The 20,285-nt window shown below is 43.5% G+C and overlaps 1 protein-coding gene across 2 annotated transcripts; it reads left to right on the top strand.

Annotated features, from left to right (window-relative positions):
* The first annotated feature begins 6,543 nt into the window (after window positions 1–6,543).
* Window positions 6,544–14,681, top strand: SMNDC1 (survival motor neuron domain containing 1). 2 transcript variants are annotated; one of them, XM_051619063.1, is made up of 6 exons: window positions 6,544–6,637; window positions 7,208–7,327; window positions 10,008–10,150; window positions 11,104–11,265; window positions 12,048–12,201; window positions 12,927–14,681. In XM_051619063.1, exons 2-6 carry the CDS (start codon window positions 7,208–7,210, stop codon window positions 13,062–13,064), a joined length of 717 nt encoding a protein of 238 aa, XP_051475023.1. In that variant the 5' UTR covers window positions 6,544–6,637; the 3' UTR covers window positions 13,065–14,681. The 2 variants fall into 2 exon arrangements, with proteins under 2 accessions (XP_051475023.1, XP_051475024.1); XM_051619064.1 differs by lacking the exon at window positions 6,544–6,637 and adding an exon at window positions 7,114–7,132.
* Window positions 14,682–20,285: the final 5,604 nt, after the last annotated feature.

Consider the following 20,285-nt stretch of genomic DNA (forward strand, 5'->3'; position numbering starts at 1 on the left):
ACAAAGTCATACTTCAGTAGTCATTGCTGCTGATGCCAGACGTTTACAATCTGGTTCTATGTCAGCAAAACTCTGTATTCGCTATGGACTTCTCAAATTCTACTTTAAAGAAGGAATTCTTAATTTTCTTACTGGCTTTCATTTATTATTAATCAGTACTATGTCCCAGCATTTTAAAGTATTCATTTCTACAACATAAGGTAGCTTTATTGTTCCTTGTTCTACAGGAGGGCAAAGAAACAGAGAACCAGAGGTCCAATGGTGCTCAAGTGGCTAATTGAAGTTCTGATGTTGTTAACTTCAGATGAGGCAGAAAATAATCAGAACCCTCTTTATAAATAAGTACGACAGTCTCAAATGGCTTCTTTCTATTTTTGACCGCTCCCATAAAACTACTCATATGGCCTAAGTAACACTGATTAGAAGTGGTAGCTGTCCCAAGCCAAGATGCTATGATTTTTCAAAACCTAGGAATGTAAGACAGTTGCTGAAAGCAATCTAACCATGCCCCAGTGGCAGCAAGATTACCTCCAACTGAATCAGAGCTTCTTTGGTCAGTTTTCAACAACAAATCCCATGGGGCAGTTAGCTCTAAATTTACACTCTGAGCTTTCTTTTTTTTCCATACACAGGTCTACCTCACTCATACTATGTAGATATGCCTACACAGGAGAGTAAATCCAGACCTTGATAGTGGTACTCAGCAGCCTTCTTGCAAAGCTCTCTTCCTCTTCTTTCAGCTTACTTTCCTTTAAAATTCAGCAAAGAGAGATACAGGACCTACAAACAACAGTGTATTTTCAACTACTTGAATGCTGTAAATTCTGTGTTCTGAACAAAGCTCTTAGACCAGGAGTGTGCAGCTCCTGTGTGGGTGGACCACCAAAGATTGCCAGCATGGGCTGCAGCTGCGGGACACAGCAGAGCAGCTCACCAGGGCAGAGCAGCTGCCCAGCTCTCTGGGGGTGACTAAACCCCTGCCACAAACCCCAGGCAGGGCCTGGCACACGGCTGGCAGAAACCCTGTACTGGGGAAAACGCACAGTCACCACTGCTGTCAGCTACACCCAACATCCCTTTCCCTCTCCAGTCATGCTCTGGTTGCAAGTTTACCTCTTCCTTCTGTCTACCTTCACTACCTCAGCACTTACGTCTCCTCTTCCCCACAGCAACCCCACAGTCCATCACAGCAGTCTGTCTTGTTCCTTACTTCCCGGGTTCCTCCCCACACATAAATACCCCCCACGCTGTTCACATATTAACCTCGACTTCCTGCTTCCCAAACCTCCCACACTGCTGGCTCGATGCTGCAAACTCCTCTCCTAATCCCTCCAGGCTCCTCTGCCCACTGCAACCGCCCTTGCTCTCTACTTTCCAAACTCCCCTCATCTCGCCATTCAAACTCCTTCTGGACATAAGGAGTCTCAGGAACTGGCTTCCCAGCACCCCGAGTAGAAGAACCAGCATCTCCAGCTGTCTTCTTCTGAAGTCCCCAGGCCTCCAGCACTCACATGCTCCCTGACGCAGATGGCAGAATGCCTCAGAGAAAGAAGTTGCACCATGACTTGGCGTATTGCTCCCAAATGAAGACTCACATTAAGCTGAAAATACCATCTGAGAAACTGCATGTTGTGTAGGCCTGATTAAGACCCATCAAACAGACCCGCTGCTACTGCCAGTAAATGATGACAGTGGCAGGTTGTCATTTCCCACATAGGCTGCATTTTGTCAGCTCTCACAAGCAGTCAGTTGCAGGGGAATGGAAACCAAAAGCCTCAGACCCTTCTGAAAAAGATGACGTTCTAGTGGGCACAAGCTTTTGTTCTGTTCTTCCTAATTCTGACATTTCCTCCTTATCTCCTTGCTGCCCCACCCTGGCTCTTATTCCTCATCCAGTTCTGATTCACTTGTCCCCCTCAGTCACCATGCCTTTTTCACTGGTGGGGCATAATTACTGCAGTAATTCAGGACACACAACATGTTTGAGCTCCCAATTTCTTTGTTTAGCACCACAATCTGTGTTGGCTGCCAGGGTTTTAAAGTTATGTTTGGAAATATGTACATGCTCACATAACTGGCTTCACTTCTACACAAACTTCTGCATAAACAGGTATTTCAAAACCTTACAATTTGGCCAAATTTCAGGAGAGTGGGACAGTAAGAGTGAAGCTTTAAAGCAAGCAGAACTTCCCTAAGGATTTTTGAGCCCATGCTTTAAAACAAAGAGGCACTTGAACCTCTCAACAAAACAGCTGTGTATTTTAATTATGTGCCTGGCCAATCAGTATTTCTTTCTCTATCTTGATTTTTTAAGTGTCAAACTGCTGAAGCTCTCTGAAGTTCAGACAGCGAAAAAGCCAGTGCAGAAAAAAATGCAGCCTTTAGAAACAAATTTTGCAGGAGCAACAACAACAAAAAGGCTTGTAATAGGAAATACCACATAATCACATCAATGGATGAAGCTGACAGCTCTGCCCATGATGACAAATGGTTAAAAAAAAACCAACAAAAAATAAAAACAACAAACAACAGTTTTGTTTAGAGGCACAAATCAACTGAAGAAAACAAAACAAAACAAAACAAAACAAAACAAAACAAACAGCTTCAGTAAAACAACCATCATCACTGAAGTATTTATATATGATATTCACTCGATGATTTGATCCAAATGAATATAGCAAAGTCTTTCAAGCCTGACACACTGCCCTACTAAAGGGGCAATGCCTCCTAGGCCAGCTGCCTACCAGAAGAGCCTACAAAAATCCAGTGTCTCCATTTTGGCCTAGACTTGGATTGCAATTTCTGTCATGAGGACAGACTGATTAGTTTGCATAGGCCAATTTTTTGCTAGTGACTGGGTCCCTATGCTGAGCACAACGATCTATCCATACAACATTAAACTATTATTAAACTATCTGGATATAATTGTCTGGAAGGCATTAGCTGCTGCTAATGAGCACACTGATCTCTGACCTTTAGCTGATTCAGGATTTAACACCAAGGAATGCAGAATATTGCTGATTTAAATGCACTTATTTTCCTTAATTCAGATGTTACAGTGTACGTATAGTCCCAGCTATCTTAAAAAATAACTTGAGATATATGTTACCATTAGCTCTAGCTGTAAAAATAATGCAGCAGACTGTGAAAAAGAGACACGATTGTGGACTTAAAACAGAGAAAGTTTCCTGCGTTGCTAGTTACACACGGCTGGTTACACAGACGTCTTGTGCAGCACCACTACCACCTCCTGGACGAGGCAAGGAGGGCTGCAGGACGCGACAGTCTTTTCTAACTGCTAATTAGTTTGTCTCGAAGGCAGGCATCCTGAGCCCCGAGACATGCCCAGCTGCTCTGGTTATAGTAACCTCACCTTCCCAACAAGCTGTGCCAGCCACTACCGAGTATGAGCAGCAGCACGGCAAGAAAATCTCCAGTCAGGTCCATCAGACAGCTTCCTACTTAGGAATCACAGTGGAAAGTCTCAATGGCTAATGGCCACAGAGTCTGGCTTAAATAAAAGCTGTTTGAACTGCCTTTTCTTTCTGTTACTAAGTTAGTGACACAAATTCTATGGCATTTGTGATAAAAGCCTTGTCATAAATTTACATGCCTTCGTTTGGCAACACAATTAGCTAAACTTCTATGCATCACGTATGAGGAAATGTGATAAATTCTGGCAAGATGGTAGAATTAGATTCTAATATTGATGTGGTATAACTTTGTAGCCTGTAAATAATATGGCTGCATAATATGAACACACTGTAATACCACACTACATTAGACATTAGGAAGAAATTTTTCAGTGTGAGGCTGGTGAGATGCTGGAGCAGGTTGCCCCAGGAAGCTGTGAAAGCTCCATCCCTGGGAGTGTTCCAGGGCAGGGTGGATGGGGCTTGGAGTAACCTGGTCTAGTGGGAGATGGCTCTGCCCATGGCAGGGGGTTGGAACTAGATGATCTTTAAGGTCCCTTCCAATCCAAACCATTTTATGATTCTATGATTCTACGATTCTATGATGCAATGCACAAACATCTCATAAAAAGTAAGGATTTATGAAGAGACACAGTTCTGGTAGGACCTCTGCTGCCCACAGAGAAGATGAAAGTACTTGATGCAGGTAGAAACATTCAGATACAGCACAAATGTACCTGAACTTGCTTTACTCATAACAAATTCAGAAAGAACAAAATCTTAACAACGAGATGTACATTGTTTTAAGTCATGCTAGCATGCTGCCATGCAGGTAACTCTCAAAGCAGTTCCAACCATTTAATGAACTGCAAAACATATTATTTAAAAATTTGTGAAGTCCTGCTTAGACCATGTTTTTCCTTTAGATAATATAAGAGCTTCTTCTGTCAAACACGCAAAAAAAGTCTCTATTTTTGAGTGAAGACAAATCCAGTTTTAAGGACGCGATAAAAGAGAATTTCCAATTTGTAAGAGTTTAAGATCAGTGGTTTCAGGATCTATCTTCCAATATATAGCAGTATGTGCCTGAATGATAGCACATGCTGAAACAGCATCTAAAAGGCACTATATGCTGAGCTAAAGAAACCAAGAGAAAAAAAAATCCTTTTAAAGGTCATTATACCTTAAGATTTGAGTCAACTGGGTATTGCAATGTTTTTATGTTTCAAGTATTTCACGCTATTTTTCTTTCAAATTAGTTATATGTTGCAAGCAAGTCACCTCCCCTTCCTTTAAGAGCTAAAGTCATGGGCCACTTCAGCCTTGAGCTGAAACAAGGGCATTTTCTGCAGCCATTGAATAACCTTGGTGGCTCTTAAAATTCTGGAGACCCCACCCCTGGAAACATAAAAGGTCAAGCTCGACCAGACTCTGAGCAACCTGATCTAGTTAAAAAGGTCCCTGTGCACTTCATGGGGGGCTAGACTAGATGACCTTTAAAGGTCCCTCCCAACCCCACACATTCTATAATTCTATGATACCATATAGACTATTTCAGCATTAACTTTCACCAAAACTTTTCTAGAAGTAAGATACCTCCTTAAACTTGCTTCAGCTGATGCAGCCACAGAAATGTTCTCCTTTTTGCTGCTGTTGCCTTTGGAAATGTGTGGACACTGTGCTCCACCTCAGTCCCTTTCTGTCACTTCAATCCTGCAGATACAGCCTAGAACATCTTGTTCTGAGATGTGAAGTTGAAATTAATTGTACTAATGTGCATTTTAACGCATAGGTACGCTCACAAAGTCATTGGGATTGCTCTGTATCCATAAATGTGTTCACCAGTTGCTGGCCTGTCCACATATTGATCAGAATATGCTTTCTGTACCTATCTCTAGGATATTAATACAAATGCTAAAAAGATGCTTCTGTTGCTACCTTCATTGTTACACTTGGGCTCAATCAATCAGTCTGTGAACAGTGTCTAATAAATTCTGTATTTTAATTATGAAATCACACACCAAGATACATAAATGTGTTTTATCTTCAGTCAGGATATCCTCTGAGGACATAAGCCAAGGGTCACAGTCCCCCCTGAATATGTCAACAAACACAGAGTCACAGTGAAGTCATCTTCCTGTGAAGCCCTTCGTGCTGACAGCCACGAGAGGCAGGATGTCTGCAGGAGACACCAATCCTCCTGGTCATATTGAGAAACTTCTTGGGCCCCTGCTTGATTTGTTTGGCTCACAGGCTCAAGGCCAAACTAGTAACTGGATTTCCACCATGAAGTATTTTAGTCTTCCTGTCACAGGCTCGAAGCTGCTTGAAGCCGAACTCTTCCTTCCCCTTTCCTCCCCAGTCGTGGGAGCGAGTATCGACACTCTCTTCTAAATTGCTCGGCGCCAAGTTATGCGCGGCTCTCATGGTCACTGAAGAAGGCATTTCGTGCTGGACACAGCCAAGAACACAGGTGGGCGAGGGCACCCGCCAGGGCCGTGCGGCCTCAGGCTCCCGGGGTCTCCCGCAGACCAGACCCTCTGAACGCAGGGCTGTGCCCCGCCCGGAGGAGCGAGATGTCGGTGCCGTCAGCCGCTCCAGCGGACGTCAGGGCCATCGGGATTCCCAAGTGGCAAGGGGCAGGACACGAGGAAACGGCCTCGAGTGGCGCCACGGGAGGCTCAGGCGGGGAACGAGGGGAAAGTTCCGTCAGGCGCCCAAGGGGCTCGGCAAGGCCGCGGTGGAGCCACCAGCGCCGGGGGCGCTTCTGCGGAGGGGCGCGGCTCAGCCGCGCAGCTGCAGCGCTGCGGGAACGGCGGGAGGCGCGGCCATCCTGAAGGTCCTTCCCGGCGAAACGGCTCCGCGGTGCCGGGGCGGGGCGGGGCGGGGCGGGACGGGACGGGATGGGAGGGGAGGAGAAAGGAGGGGAGGGTGCCCAGCCCCGCCCCGCCCGCGGCGCCGCCGCTGCCGTTACCGGCTCACGCCCCGCCCCGCCCCCCGCGCGCCCCGCCCCGCCCCTGCTCTCGCGGCCTCGCGAGGCGGCAGAGGGCCCGTCCCACCCGGCGGCACGTGACCGGCGCGGCGCTCTCGCGAGGCTGGCCGCGCGCTGGGCCCGCGCCCCGCCCCCGCCCCGGCCCGCCGCGCAGCAGGACCGAGCGGCCGCCGCCCGACCCTGCCCGCCCCACCGGCCCCACCGGCCCCGCCGGGCCCGCCCGCCCCACGAGGTGAGCGCCGCCGCCCCCCGCGCCGCCGCCGCCGCCTCCCGCCCGGCCCTCGCGCGGGGCGGGCCGGGACTCCCCGCCCGGCCCTTCGCTTAGGCCGCAGCCCGGGCCTGGCCGCCCGCGCGGGCCTTTCCCGCGGGCCCGGCCCCCGCTCCCCGCCGCGCTGCCGTGCCTGAGCCGCCGGCCCCGGCCTGGCGAGGAGCTCTTGGCCGGGCTCGCCGCCGCCGGCCCCGGCGCCGGGCGGTTGCTGCCGGGAGGGGCCGGTCCCGGGTGTGGCGGAGGTTCTCGCTGCTCTGGGCCTGCAGGCTGTGCCCTGCGGCGGCCGGACGGGAGAGCCTGCGGGGCGCGGGGGTTTTCTAGCGATGCGGGTTGTTCCCAGGCTGCCGGGAGATCCCGCTGCGGGTGACGCGTCTTCCGTGTGCGGGCACGGGCACGTGTTGGAGCTGCCGGGTTCAGCAGCTGCTCGGGTGTAGGCGAGCGGCGATCCGTAGCCAAACAGTGCGTTGTTGAAACTGAGTGAGCTGTATTTGTAATCCTGCTGTGGTTCTGATGTCTGCTGTGTGTTTCTTGCAGATGTCAGAAGACTTGGCAAAGCAGTTGGCGAGCTACAAAGCTCAGCTGCAGCAAGTTGAGGCTGCCTTGTCTGGGAATGCAGAAAATGAAGACCTACTAAAACTGAAGAAAGACTTGCAGGTGAGAATTTTAGGGGCCTTAGCAAGTGTTTCATCATTCCTAAACGCTTGTGTTGCAACAAAAATGTACACTAAGTGGGGTTTTTACTTTCTGTTCACATAATTTGATAGAATGATGGTAGAGCTGGTTGGAAAAAACCCAAAGTGTGGCCTGTTTTAAACCTGTCTTGTAGATTTAGTAAAAAAGACGTACTAATTTATAGACCAGACTCTTCTGCTAAAAACTTGAGTGAGTGCTGAAAGATATGCCAGTGCTGTCTTTACTATCTCCTTTTATTTTTTAAAGCATTTCTCAGAAAGTCATTCTTTTTTCTTGGCTTTACTATGCTGAAGCATGATGGTTCAGCTTAACAGTGTGTCTCTCTGCTTATTTTTGCGTTGTCAAATAATTTGATCCAGAATCTGTTTATGCATTGCAATAATAAAAGCTTTAGAGTGTAGTTCAGCATTCATTGGGCATCTCAGCCTTGTTTGTGTTAGGGTTTTTGTACAAGAAAGGAAGAGAGTTGTGTTGTTCATTTGCCACTTGCAGGTTTTTACACCTTTGGGGAGCATACCACATTCCTAACAGCTTAAACCATCCTGGTTTTTAGGGTGCCAGGAAGACCACCAGCCCAATTTAAAGTTGTTAAGTGTTTTTTTGTTTTTAGGTTCTTCGGCATATAAAGACACATTGGCATATAAAAAAACCAAACAGCAGTGCTGTTAAAATTTGCCATGTGAGAGTGCAGGATGCTGCTTTGTTTCTGGTGTGGATGGCTTTAGCTGTCAGATCTAAAATACATAAGACTATCCAGTCCAAGGTGCAGTAACCACTGTACTGTGTGGAAATAACAGCAGTAGGAACAGTGCTTCAACCAAAACACAAGCAGTGCCTCAAGTCAGTGATATGTAGAATTCTCTTTACATTATAAAGGCTTTGTGCCCAGAAGGCACTCGATAGATCATCTTAATGTCCTTCATTGTACACTGTTAAAAGCATGTGTGTATTTTTATATTTTTAAAATGCACAGCAAAACCCATATGGGATGATATTTCTGATGCCAACACGACCTCGGCTTTGATATGCAGAGAGCATTGATGTGAAAGGACAACTTGCAAACTTTTTTATAAAAGCTTTCTGCACAGAATGGGGAAGATCTTTACACTTTCATCCCCAAAAGGTTTGCTATCCATATGTTCCACCTTGAAATTGACATAATGTTTTGCAGACTTAATAGATGCCAACCTAACAATGGTAGAAATGGGCTTGATGCTTCAGTGTCCCAACTAAATAGCTTTCAGATCAGTTCAAACACGTTGTTGCTATGGAATGGAAACTCTTTCCTCTCATAACTAGCAATGCTCTACTGCATTTTGGGTACTTGGCTTACTCCTGAGTGACAAGAGTAAAAGAAATACTACAACAATTCTGTATAAATCCTTTGCTTTTCACCTTTTACTTTGCTGAAGTGCTTCTAGGATAGTGTCCCTGCACCCGAGGACCAAACTTACCTTTGTATCAAGTAGAATGGATGGCAGCTGTCATCTTCTGAAGCTGGAGATGGTATCTCTGGCTGTTGCATCCTGGAGTGTAGAGCTTGCTCTGGCTTGTAAAGACCAGTTGGTCAGGAAAAATCTTGGCAAACTCTAAATGACATTCTTTTTGAGTCACACCTTAATGTCAGAGGTATGTGGCAAGAAGCCATATTGTTCAACCCATCTGGCTGTTCTGGGCTGCTGTGGTAGCCTCTCTCATGCTCAGAGATTTGCTTTGAATGGGGTATTCCTTTAAAGGTCTCTTTGGAACTATCTCATGCGTTGCAATAAAATTAATGTTTCTACCTTGTGTGCTTGGCACTATCACATGTGGATATCGGAGGAGGATTTTTACCAAAAGTTTGGTATTTGTACCCTAGTGTTTAAGTGGCTTTATAAAATTCACAGAATCGCTGGTAGACTTGTCTGAAACCATTTGCATCGGAGTTCTACAATAAGCCATCCACAAATGTGGCAAAAATAAGTTAACAATTTCATAGTCTGTGTAGCTGAAACACTCACTTCCATGTGGCTTGAGCCAGATGCTGAGATAAGATACTGACTTCAAAGTGTGATACATCTTGGATTTGCAGAATACAGCTCTCAGAGTGTTGAGGAATACTTTGGGATTTTGCATCTGGGAGGGAAAATTAGGTTAATGCTCTGTGTTCTGCAGACCTCTGTCAAATTAGGTGACTAGATAAACAAAATCTCTTTATGTTCAGAGCACTTTCCTGCTGAATACTCAGGTGTTTTGTGATTTTTATGTTTTTATTTCTTTTGGCCAGTAACAAACATTCCATGCAGCCATGTGCACAGAGTCACAACGTTGATTTTTTTTTCTTTTTTTTTTTTTCTTGATACTGTCTGGCTGTGTCTTCGTGCCTATGGATTTATAAAGAAATGCTGTAAAAGCATCGGGCCACTTTTTGAAATTTTGAGGGCATGGGCAGCTTTGCTGCAGTGCAGTGAGGACTGTACATCTTAACTACGTTCATTAGTGAAGTGGTTAAAAAACCAAAACAAACGTAGTCCACTTTACATCAGCTAGGAGCTTAATACAGTAACTTCAAAAAACACTAAACCAGTAAGTTTGGGGTAAAAATATGCACAGTAAGAGAGTTTGAAAAATTATTCTTTGTGGGTTTTTCTGTCTTTTATAGGAAGTCATCGAATTAACCAAAGATCTCCTCTCAACACAACCTTCAGAAACTCTTGCAAGTTCTGACAGTTCTGCTTCTGCTCTGCCCAGTCACTCCTGGAAGGTTGGGGACAGGTGTATGGCAATATGGAGTGAGGATGGACAGTAAGTGTAGAAAACTTCTCTAACAGTTACATGAAATAGTTCAATGGTAAGAGACTTTCATTCAGTTTAAACTGCCCCTAGGGTGACTAAAAGCAAAAAGAAATTAGGAAATAAATATGGTATTAGATATTCTTCTATTGTCTTTATTAAAGGTCAGTATTTTAGATAAAAAGCAATGAGATGTGGGGTCGTTTTTGAGAAATGCCTGGCTTGTCACTAACCTTATAAAAGTGGGGTAGGTTTGGTAAATTACCATTTGCTAATGTAACAAATGGCAGACTTTCATGAATTGATCTGTCAGAGCAGCATTTCGTAAAGGTTTCAGGATGTATAATTCATTGTTTGTCGTTGCATTAATAGATATGTAATTGACTGCTATAAAGAAAAATCCTTGCTGTATCTGATTTTATGCCTCTGATTTGGATTAATTTTTAATTGGAAATGCTGATTTTTTACTATGAAATAACTAGCTGTGTAATGTAACTGTAGAATTAATCAGCCTTTTGGGCTTAGTCTTCATTACAGCATTACAGCATACATTCCCATGAAGTTCTGGGAACCCAAGCGATTCATTGTGACTTCAGTTTTCCCAAATTTCCCAGTGAATTCCCTGAAAGCTGTGTTCTCTGAATGCAGTATTTTGTTTGTTTTTTTCAATCTCATGACCTGCCAGAACTAGAACCAAATCTGGGTATTTTATTAGACTGGCCCCAGTGTTAATTGTTAGTTGTGGTAACAGTGATGCAATTGCTGCTTGATGCTAAAGGTCAAATAAAAGATTCCAATCTTTGTACTTGTTTCCCTTTGACCATAAAAAATTAATATTTTGGTTTGATTTGGCCAATATTTGCAACTTCTTTTACTTAATGCCATTAGCTGGCTAACAGTGTAGGTGTTGAAGGGCTGAGTATTAAAGCTTTACTCACATGCTTACAGCCATGATATCTTTACAGGTGCTATGAAGCTGAGATTGAAGAGATAGATGAGGAGAATGGAACAGCTGCCATCACATTTGCTGGATATGGCAATGCTGAAGTTACACCTCTGTTCAACCTCAAGCCTGTGGAAGAGGGAAGAAAAGCAAAAGAGGACAGTGGCAACAAACCCATGTCCAAGTAAGTAACACACTGGCACAAGTCTGAAAGCTGCTTTTTTTCTTTTTTCCCCAGCTACAAAAATTGGTTAATGAAATAGAATCTCTCTTTGAAATTTTACGTCTCTTAGTATCTTCACGTTTGCTTGAAAAAGGATACTAAATCAATCTAATATATAACATTGGGCAGCTTATTGTGGCTGGTATCGTGTGTTATGTATCCTGGCAAAACAACATGATAGACTTTGCTTTACTCAGATTATGCTATCTCAAGATAACAAGTGTGTAAGTGGTATATTATAAAAAAGTTAGTACTCTCTCTGACAGCCTAGAGCCTACAGTTTCAGCCCAGATCTAGTGCAAACTCTGTTCAGATCCCTGGTCTGGCTCACAACAGAGTATACTCACCAGTACCTAAGGACTTTGCTTTGGGCTTTTCACTCAAATGGACTATTTGAATTTTCCAAACCTTAGATTTTTCTGAGACGCAGAAGTGCTAGCAGGTACAGTTTTAGCTTCAGAAATGAACTTCATGCAGTCTCATTGGTCACTGAGTTTGGCATGGTCTTCCATTAGGTGCAGGTGGTTTCTGTTGTTCTTATGCCCAAATATATATGCATGGGAAGAGTTGTTTGTGTTGGGTTTTTTTGTTTGTTTGTTTTTTTCTAGAGGTGGAGAATATTGACAAGCTTTGTTTTCTTTCATTGACTTACAGAAAACTATTGTTCATGTCTATTCTTAAAGAGATTTTTGTTTCTCACAGAAAAAGGCACAAACATAAAATGTCTTTTTCCTTCTCTACAGAAAAGAGATGATCGCCCAGCAACGAGAGTATAAAAAGAAGAAAGCTTTGAAAAAAGCTCAGAGAATTAAAGAACTTGAACAGGAACGAGAGGACCAGAAAGTCAAGTGGCAACAGTTTAACAACAGAGCCTATTCTAAAAACAAAAAAGGCCAGGTTTGTTTTGTCAGTATGTGAATAACAACAGGGCACGGAATTCTGTGCAGTACTCTGGGAGAGAGGAGGGAGCGGTTTTTAAAGGGACTTAAAGGGGGTTAATCTTTGGGAATCTGAAGTGTGTGGTTTGGTATTTTGTACACTTGAAAGGCCTGGCTCTGTACCGGATGATTTTGGAGGGATGCTCTTCTTAAGAGGCTGAGCTTGCACTTAACTTGGAGAGCTGGGCTCACTGTCAGTTGCCAGGCAGTGCTGTCAGAGCTGAGAACCTGAGGGCCTCTAAACCTCCAGGCCTGGCTTCTTGCCGTGTTTCTAACCTGGCAGGAATGGCGCTCAGTGTCTGCCCTGGAACAGCAAGTGGAGTGCAGAAAAGATAGGGATGTTTTTAAAGCCTTATTGCATCTTCATGGTGTGACCAAGAGCTGCTGGACAGTGGTAAAATGTCAGTCTTCCTTCTGAACAGTTATTAGAGACCATCTTATCAGGAAGGTGAATTGTATTTGGGGGTCGATACCAGTTACACCCAATCCTTAGGTGTCAGGAAGTTCCCAGCTCTGTCTTCTCCCTTGCTGATAACATCACAGATGAGTTAGCCTTAAGAAAGTGTGCCTGTCCATAGAGTAAGAATTGGAGACTGTTGAAACACTTCAGATGGTCGTGATTGCCTGGGTTTTGTTTTTTTAAGCTGGCAATTACTCAGAAATTATTTTCTCTTTCATTTGCAGGTAAAGAGGAGTATTTTTGCTTCCCCTGAGAGCGTAACTGGCAAGGTTGGAGTTGGAACATGTGGAATTGCAGACAAACCTATGACACAGTATCAAGATACCTCTAAATATAATGTCAGGCATTTGATGCCTCAGTAACAGGGGAAGAAGATGGAACTTCATCTCTGCAGGGCTTTACACTTACCTTTTTATCATTATATTTTTCTAAAAGTAAATTATTTGTTGGCACATAGTGAGTAGTCCATTTGTCACCATCACTTTGGCTTCAGCTGATATGAGCCTTAAATCTCCTTTTGTTGATTTGACCCCCTTAATCATCAAGCATTTTGTAGTTGCATTAAAATACGTTCTGCAGGTAAATGCTTTCATGAACTGCTGTTACCTGTTACTCTGAAAGCAGTAGTTATCTGCAGCTTTGGTCTCTCGAATCTTCCATTCAGACTAGTAGAGAATTTTTGTTTTCCTTCAGAAAAGTGATGGTATGAAAATGGCACCTCGACAGCCTCCCTCGTTTCTGTAGTCACAGTGCTGTCTGCTGTCTCAGCAGCAAGCTTAGCAGGAGAGAGGGCTAGACTCCATCATAGCTTCTATGTCACATGGAATTGCTAAGGAAGTTCTAAAGTATTACCTTGCAAATCCAGTGAAGATCCATTTGTGCAGCTGTAAATGAGGGCAGAACAGGGCCAATAGGATCTTTATTACCAATGATGATTCATGTGCTAGAAACAATAAATCTGACTTAATTCCGGTCTGAATTTCCTGCACTAGAAGTTAAGCAGAGGAGATGCTGTTTGTTTTTTTTTTTCAATGCTCATAAAATTTTAATAGGAAGCTACTGAAAGGTTATTTAAATGTAGCCAGAAAACCATAGGACAAGGTATTTAGACTCCAGTTTCAGAGTACAGAACTGTACTTTAAAATACCCACCCCTCCCAAATATCAGAGAGTTGGAGAACATAAATGGAAAGGAGCCATCATCTGCCCTGTTGCAGACCTTGTAGGTTTGATGGCAGGGTCACAGACCTGGAGTACACAGTGGTGGGCCTCCTCCCTCCAGTCAGGTAAAACTGCAGCACAGCAGGGACAAATGCCTAGATCACACTGACTTAGGTGTGAGGGAGAAAAGGTTGAAGTTTCTGCCCTTCAATAATTGACTGGCTCTAGTGTTCATTGTAACTTCAGCTGTATTACAGTGCTGCTGAGCCCCTTCAATTTCATTTCAGGAAACCACGTGTAAAAGCTCTTGCTTTCTCATACTTCATGTGTGATTTGCTTTCCTCTGTTGCTTGTCTCTCACTTACAGTAGTGGTGCCATCTCTGGACCCGTCATGTGTTTAAAGAAGTTAATGGGTAGCCCTGTATACAATGTAGATATTATTTTTGTAAAATCTAGGGCTGAGTTAATGGACAAGAGTACATTAGCTGTTCCCACATTAAATAATGAAAGGGTGTTGTTTCTTGTCCATTAACTCTGACCATTATTTCCCTGTATATTATGTTAATGTAGCTCATTTTGTAATTTGTTAACTAGATCAGGTCACGTCAGCAATTGTTGATGCACTGATTGGTGGAAATGTCCATCAGTTACCTGAGTCACAACTCAAGCTAAACTCTACAAGTGGTAGTTTAGAATCCATACATAGAAAAAAGGTTTTCCCTATAATGGGAGAAGGTGATTTTTATGAATACAAAGTGTGTTAATTTCAGTTTTGTATGTTTAACTTTTATTAAATAAAGTGTTTAAAATCTGCTGGATACATTTGCCTAAGTGAAAGTGCACATGGTGGGGGGACAGTAAATGATCAGGAGAGCAGCAAGTACAGAATCTCCTGGGCAGACCATAATAATAATAGTGAGTCAAGACACTGCAAGATGAAGTAGATGTTGCTTAATTCCCTATATTCAATGGTCGTGGGGGGGGGGGGGGGTTAAGTTTTCTTTTGGATGGAAAAGCTCTGAAGAGTGAAATAATCTGACTCTACTGCTTTTTAGAAAGGGAGTACTAGAGACAAGTTCCAATAGTGACATCAAAGAGGTGATAGTCCCGTGACACTGACAGCTAACTGCTGAGGAAGGTCACCTTGTCTGCCACAGATGCTGTGATACAGTGACACACCAGGAGCATCTTGAAGTTAGAACTGAAACACTGAAGCAGGCACACCTGGAGGTTTTGGGAAGCCTCATGAGCCTTTACTCCACTTGCTTTTTCTTTTTTTTTGAAAAAATCAAGTCTTTGGACAAGGATACTGCACATGCACTGTATGTGCTCATCTCTTGATGTCATAAATACAATAAATGGTCTGTCACAGGGTATCTGTTCACCAGTCCAGAAGAGAACAAGGTGCAGTGAGTCACTGGACTGCAAGAGGTGCACGAGCCTCCCTTCAGATAACACAGTCTGGCCAAAGTTAAAACTAGCTGGTCTCATGGACTTAAATTTTTCTTGAGCCTTCCAAAAAAAAATAATATTAGTAAAACAAGCATATTCTGTTTGAGTAACTTACTGTCACCTCCCTTGCCTACTAAGCTTTGCTGCAAGTCTGTTGGGCACTGCAAAGAAATGCTGCAAGTTTCGATTCACTTGTTTTCTTAAATGCCTTACCTAGAACAGATAATGGCACAGTTGTAACACTGTGGGTAGCCGAGTTACAGCAGAGAGGACATTTTGAAGCCAACTGACGTTTAAGAAAAGCACCAAAACTGCCATCTTTGCCACACAACCATTCCACTTAAGGGGTTTTTTTTGGATGCTGTTTCCTCACCTGCAGGATGGGCCCAGTTAGTGTAGAGTCTGGCTTTGGAACACTGCCTTAGTGACGTGTTCACATTCACATAGAAAAAATAAATAAATGATGATTTAAGCAATGCTGGTAATTGCCAAAATGAAGAAAAAAAATTTCTTGTTTTACAGACACTGAAGTGACCTGAAAATATAGCTGAAAGTGTTTCAGTGTCGGCTTGTGGGGGTTTCTTTTTGGGGCAGAGGGGTTTTTTTGTTTTGTTTTGGGTTTTTTTTTTTGTGGTTTTGTTTGTTTGTTTGTTTTAAAAATTATTTTTATTTATTTATTTTGGTTTTCTTTGGGGTTTTTTATTAGCTGCTTTACACAGTAAAAAAGCAGATTTTTCAGAACTCTGGCCTCTCAGCAAGCAGAGTAAGTACCCACCTCAGTGGTAGCAAATCCCACTATAGAGAGTACTTGGAAATACTGAAATGACAGAGGGGAAAGAAAGTTAAGTGTAAAATTAAGTAGTGCAAAACCACTAAGCTAGAGACATGAAAAGATTTGTCAGTTCACAGATTTGCTTCTTTAGTATGAGGATACTGTGCCAGATGACAACTACAGGATGGATGTTTCCTCTTAAAAGTAAGTACCTACAGGAAACAGTTTATGTAGTACAGCCTCAATCTTGTACATACGGCAATTTGTTGGGGAAATTAAACCACAAATCTGACTCTCCAATCTGCTCCAATAAATTTTAAGTGTTTGGAACTGTCTTAAGAATAGCAACTTCAAATGGTCATGGCAATCCATTTCTCTTTTGCTTTCCCTAATGCCAGAGTGAGAGTGTTGTGTCACTTATTTCTATAGATACTTGGTCTCAGGCTTCTAAGTGCACAAAAGGACTTAGAAAACTACAATTCAACACTGGAGGTGTTTAGAAGGCAAAACCAATAGCAAACTTCTGTACTTCCACTGATGGGGACACTTCCACTCACCTGAATCAGAGCTGTGGCCGTATTTTGTGAAACAAACACCACTTGTGTGCCTTGCAACAGGTACACAAAGCCTGAGATAAGGGGAAAAGTCCTTGGGTCAGGCCTAAGAAAAGTATCGCTACCCTGCAACTGGTGCTGCTCTTTGCAATTTGCCCAGTCGTTATCTGCACTCTAAAAGGTTCGCTCATTGCAAACTAAGGAGGGATGTTTGCACCAGGACTATGGTAAACAGCCAAGCCATATATCTTAACTAGTTCACATAACACCTTGATTAAGCAACTTCAGTGACATGTCAGAACTCTGGCCTTGAGCTGAAGGCTCTGCTGCACAAAACACATTATTGCCTTTTGTAAAGTAATTACCTTTCTATGCTGAACTCACCTTGCAATGATGCCATGGTCTGCGCAGAAATGCAAAGGTTTCTCATGATAGCTGCTGACAGAACATGTCTTGCTCTCACCTAGACTGAAAGGTGATGTTACTTCCCAAAGAGTAGTTCTCTGTGAGGAATACAAGTGATGCCAAGTTTTAAACCTTACATTTTTAGCAGAGCTGCCATCAGGTATGCCCTAGCTTGTATTTTGTACATTTGTCCACCAGTTCATGCAAAAAGAGCTTTTATATTTCCCCATTAAGCCTTCCAGAAGGAGATCCAAAACAACTGTTTTGAGACTAGTATTTTTGAAAAGGGGTTAAATGGAAAGTATTTCCTAGCCTTAGCTAAACAGCACTACCTAAAGCACTTGTTGCCCAGTCAAGTTATGAATTAGGTCTGTGTACATTCTGACTAGCAACTACAATGTTACAGCAACAACGATAAAAGGCTTTAATGCTTGATGGTTTATCCTGCTCTCCTGCAATGTCCCTCAGATCAAACTAATCCTTGCAGAAGCACAGTCCTGCTGCAATGTTCATGATCATGATGAGACCTTGAGTAAGGGGTGAATGTGGTCCAAAGCTGACTGCACATGCACCAAGTGACTTTCTGGCTCAGTAGCATTTCAGTGGTAATCATGGAGGAGGGAACAGAAGAATGCTAAATCTGTCTTCTCTCAAACCACCACTGTAACTATCACCTCATGGAGGAGGCACACCAGACCCATGCTGGAAGGCAACAAGAAATGCCAGTGTCCTCCAGCCCCACACACACTCCGGTCAAAACTCTCATGGTGAAACATCCCAGAGGTCCTTATTGCAGAAAACCCCAACCTAGGAATGTCCCCTGAGGCGAGACTAGCATTATTACTAGTGCTCAGACCCACTTAGTCAGCATTCCTCTCTGCCCGTTTTCTCTGAACTACATTTCCAGTACATGGAAAGTAGCCTTCATGGCCTTAAAAGCACTGGCTGGGCCACCCTGCCCTCCCCAGGAATGTGTGGAAGCTGGTTGCCTTCCCTTGACCCTCTGAAGACCAGCATCAGTCCTCTGCAGTGGTTTGTCTCCTCTGAACACACACTGTATTAAAATGAAGCTCCAGGACAGGAGCTGTAGCACAGCAGACCGCAAGTCACGATGTGGAATGACTGGTTAAAGGGCAAATACATGGGGGCATATACAAACTAAGGGTGGAAAAAAATAAATAAATAAATAAATTATCCATAGTCCTTACAGCATGGTTAGCTTTGAAGATCTTTCTGCAAGAAAACAACATTGCACACCATTGACCTGCACCAGTCAGGGCAGCAGTGCAGTCTGACTCAATCATTAGCTCTGTATGTGAGGCCACTTCAGAGGACTCATCCACCCTTCCCAGAGGCTGCTGAGCAATTCCTGATCCTTGACATTTTTGAAGGGACCTCAACATGAGCTGCCCCTCCTTGTGTGACAACACTTTAGTTTCAGTCAAACACAGCAACACCCAAAGCAGAAACCCTAGATACTACATATTTAGTACCACAGCCATAGACTCTTTCTTTATAATATTTAAATAATTAAAGGATCAATCCTCTTTTCAGGAAGAAATGAGCAGAGAAGCAGGGGTTGGTGCTAACGTATTATTCCCAATTAAACAACCTGCCCTTCTGTATCATGTCGCTCCAAAACATTGTGTATGCAGACAACCACTCTCCTCTCCCCTGTTCACCCTCTGTCAGATCTCTTCACCAATTTCAAGCAAATTTGACAGCGCATCAGTATTTTCTAGATATTTCGTGCAGACTGGTGAACTGAGAGGCGGAAGGACACACTCTTCTTCCCCGAGGGTCCCACAGGACAATTCAGAGACCGTATCACAGATGCAGAGGAGTTTCAGTTACTATCAGGTCACAGAACTTATCACTCACCAGAGAATCTGTCCACAGGACAAAGCCCCAGGAAAAAACCATCAGACTTAATTCTGTTATTTATGGACTTCGTTTCATTAAGAATATTATCACCTCCCTAACCTCACAACAAAGTCCTGGGTTTTACTATTACCTTCCAGGAAGTAAGCCCAGTTTCTCTTTCCAATGAGGTATGGCTGGTGCCAGAAAATACACAAAAGCTTACGATCCTAGGGGGGAAAAAAAACTAACACAAAACTATCATCTCCATTTAGTGCACGTAACTGATCCCACTTCCACTGAAGCCAAATGTTTCATCCATTTCAACAGTGCAAGACAGAAACAGGGTGCAGCAGGTAAAAGAGAAAAAAGAGCAGAAAAGCAGGAGGCTGGAGCTCAGGGGCCAGAAACAGATGGCAGCAAATAGACAGACAAGAAAATAACCAAAAAACCTGCAACATGGTAAGTCTGTGTAGTTAACTCCATTTCTATTGACCTTCAGATTTCTTGAGACAGAGGGATTTGAGACCCCCTCCGTCACTGACATGCCTCTAATGGAACGGACATGAAAATGACCTTCAAGTGACAACCCACCAGAGGGTAACAGTGACAAATGCAGCCAGATAGTCATCTTCACCTTGTCTGCAGACACGAGATGACATACTGTAATACGCCTGTGTCAAAAGAAGGAAAATGCTGGATGGTCGTTTTAATGGGTTTGTCTGTAGCAAAAGGACCCACCAGGGATCTAATTTACAGAGGGAGGACTTCACAGAATGAGCTCATGAAGGAGCTGCATGTGCAGGTGTGTCTGCTGAGTGGGCAAGTTGCCTCAGGAAAGCACATCCAATTCTGTTTTTGTAGGGAAAGTGACCATATTCTTGTAAAATTAAGCAGAGAATAGATTTAGGACTTCTGTTACTTTAAAAATAAAGCAGAATACCAAAAGCATCCATAAAGCAAGCCATAAAGAAAACCCTCACATAATTTTGCAAAGATGAAAGGAAAATGTGATATTGGGCCCAAATTACCATGTGATGAGAAGTGTCATTGTGGATGAGATGAGTTACTGTGGTGAATGAAAATAACATGGTTGTTTTTTGTGGTTTTTTTTTTTTTGTTTTAAGGACTGAGTTTGGACAAAACAGACAGTAAACTTCTGTGGGCACTCTTCAGGTGAAAATTGGCCTGTAAAATAATCTAAAAGTCACTTACAGTAACTTCTCTGAGCAAATTAGTCACCTTGAACATTTTGACACTACAGACCAACCAAGGGAGACGAGGAGCATGACAGTCCACATGACAGTCCATGTGAGGTGCACACGTACTGAAAGGGCCAGAGTCCACAATGCAGTAATAAAGCAGCACAGGACAACCTT

The sequence above is a fragment of the Apus apus genome, chromosome 4 (genome assembly GCF_020740795.1).
Source record: "Apus apus isolate bApuApu2 chromosome 4, bApuApu2.pri.cur, whole genome shotgun sequence".
Taxonomy (NCBI): domain Eukaryota; kingdom Metazoa; phylum Chordata; class Aves; order Apodiformes; family Apodidae; genus Apus; species Apus apus.

Excerpts from the sequence above, each read along its gene's own strand:
- SMNDC1 (XM_051619063.1), top strand. The coding sequence starts at position 7,208 with ATGTCAGAAGACTTGGCAAAGCAGTTGGCGAGCTACAAAGCTCAGCTG. Across the intron at positions 10,151-11,103 it reads ATATGGAGTGAGGATGGACA|GTGCTATGAAGCTGAGATTG; the intron begins GTAAGTGTAGAA and ends ATATCTTTACAG. Across the intron at positions 12,202-12,926 it reads CTAAAAACAAAAAAGGCCAG|GTAAAGAGGAGTATTTTTGC; the intron begins GTTTGTTTTGTC and ends TTTCATTTGCAG.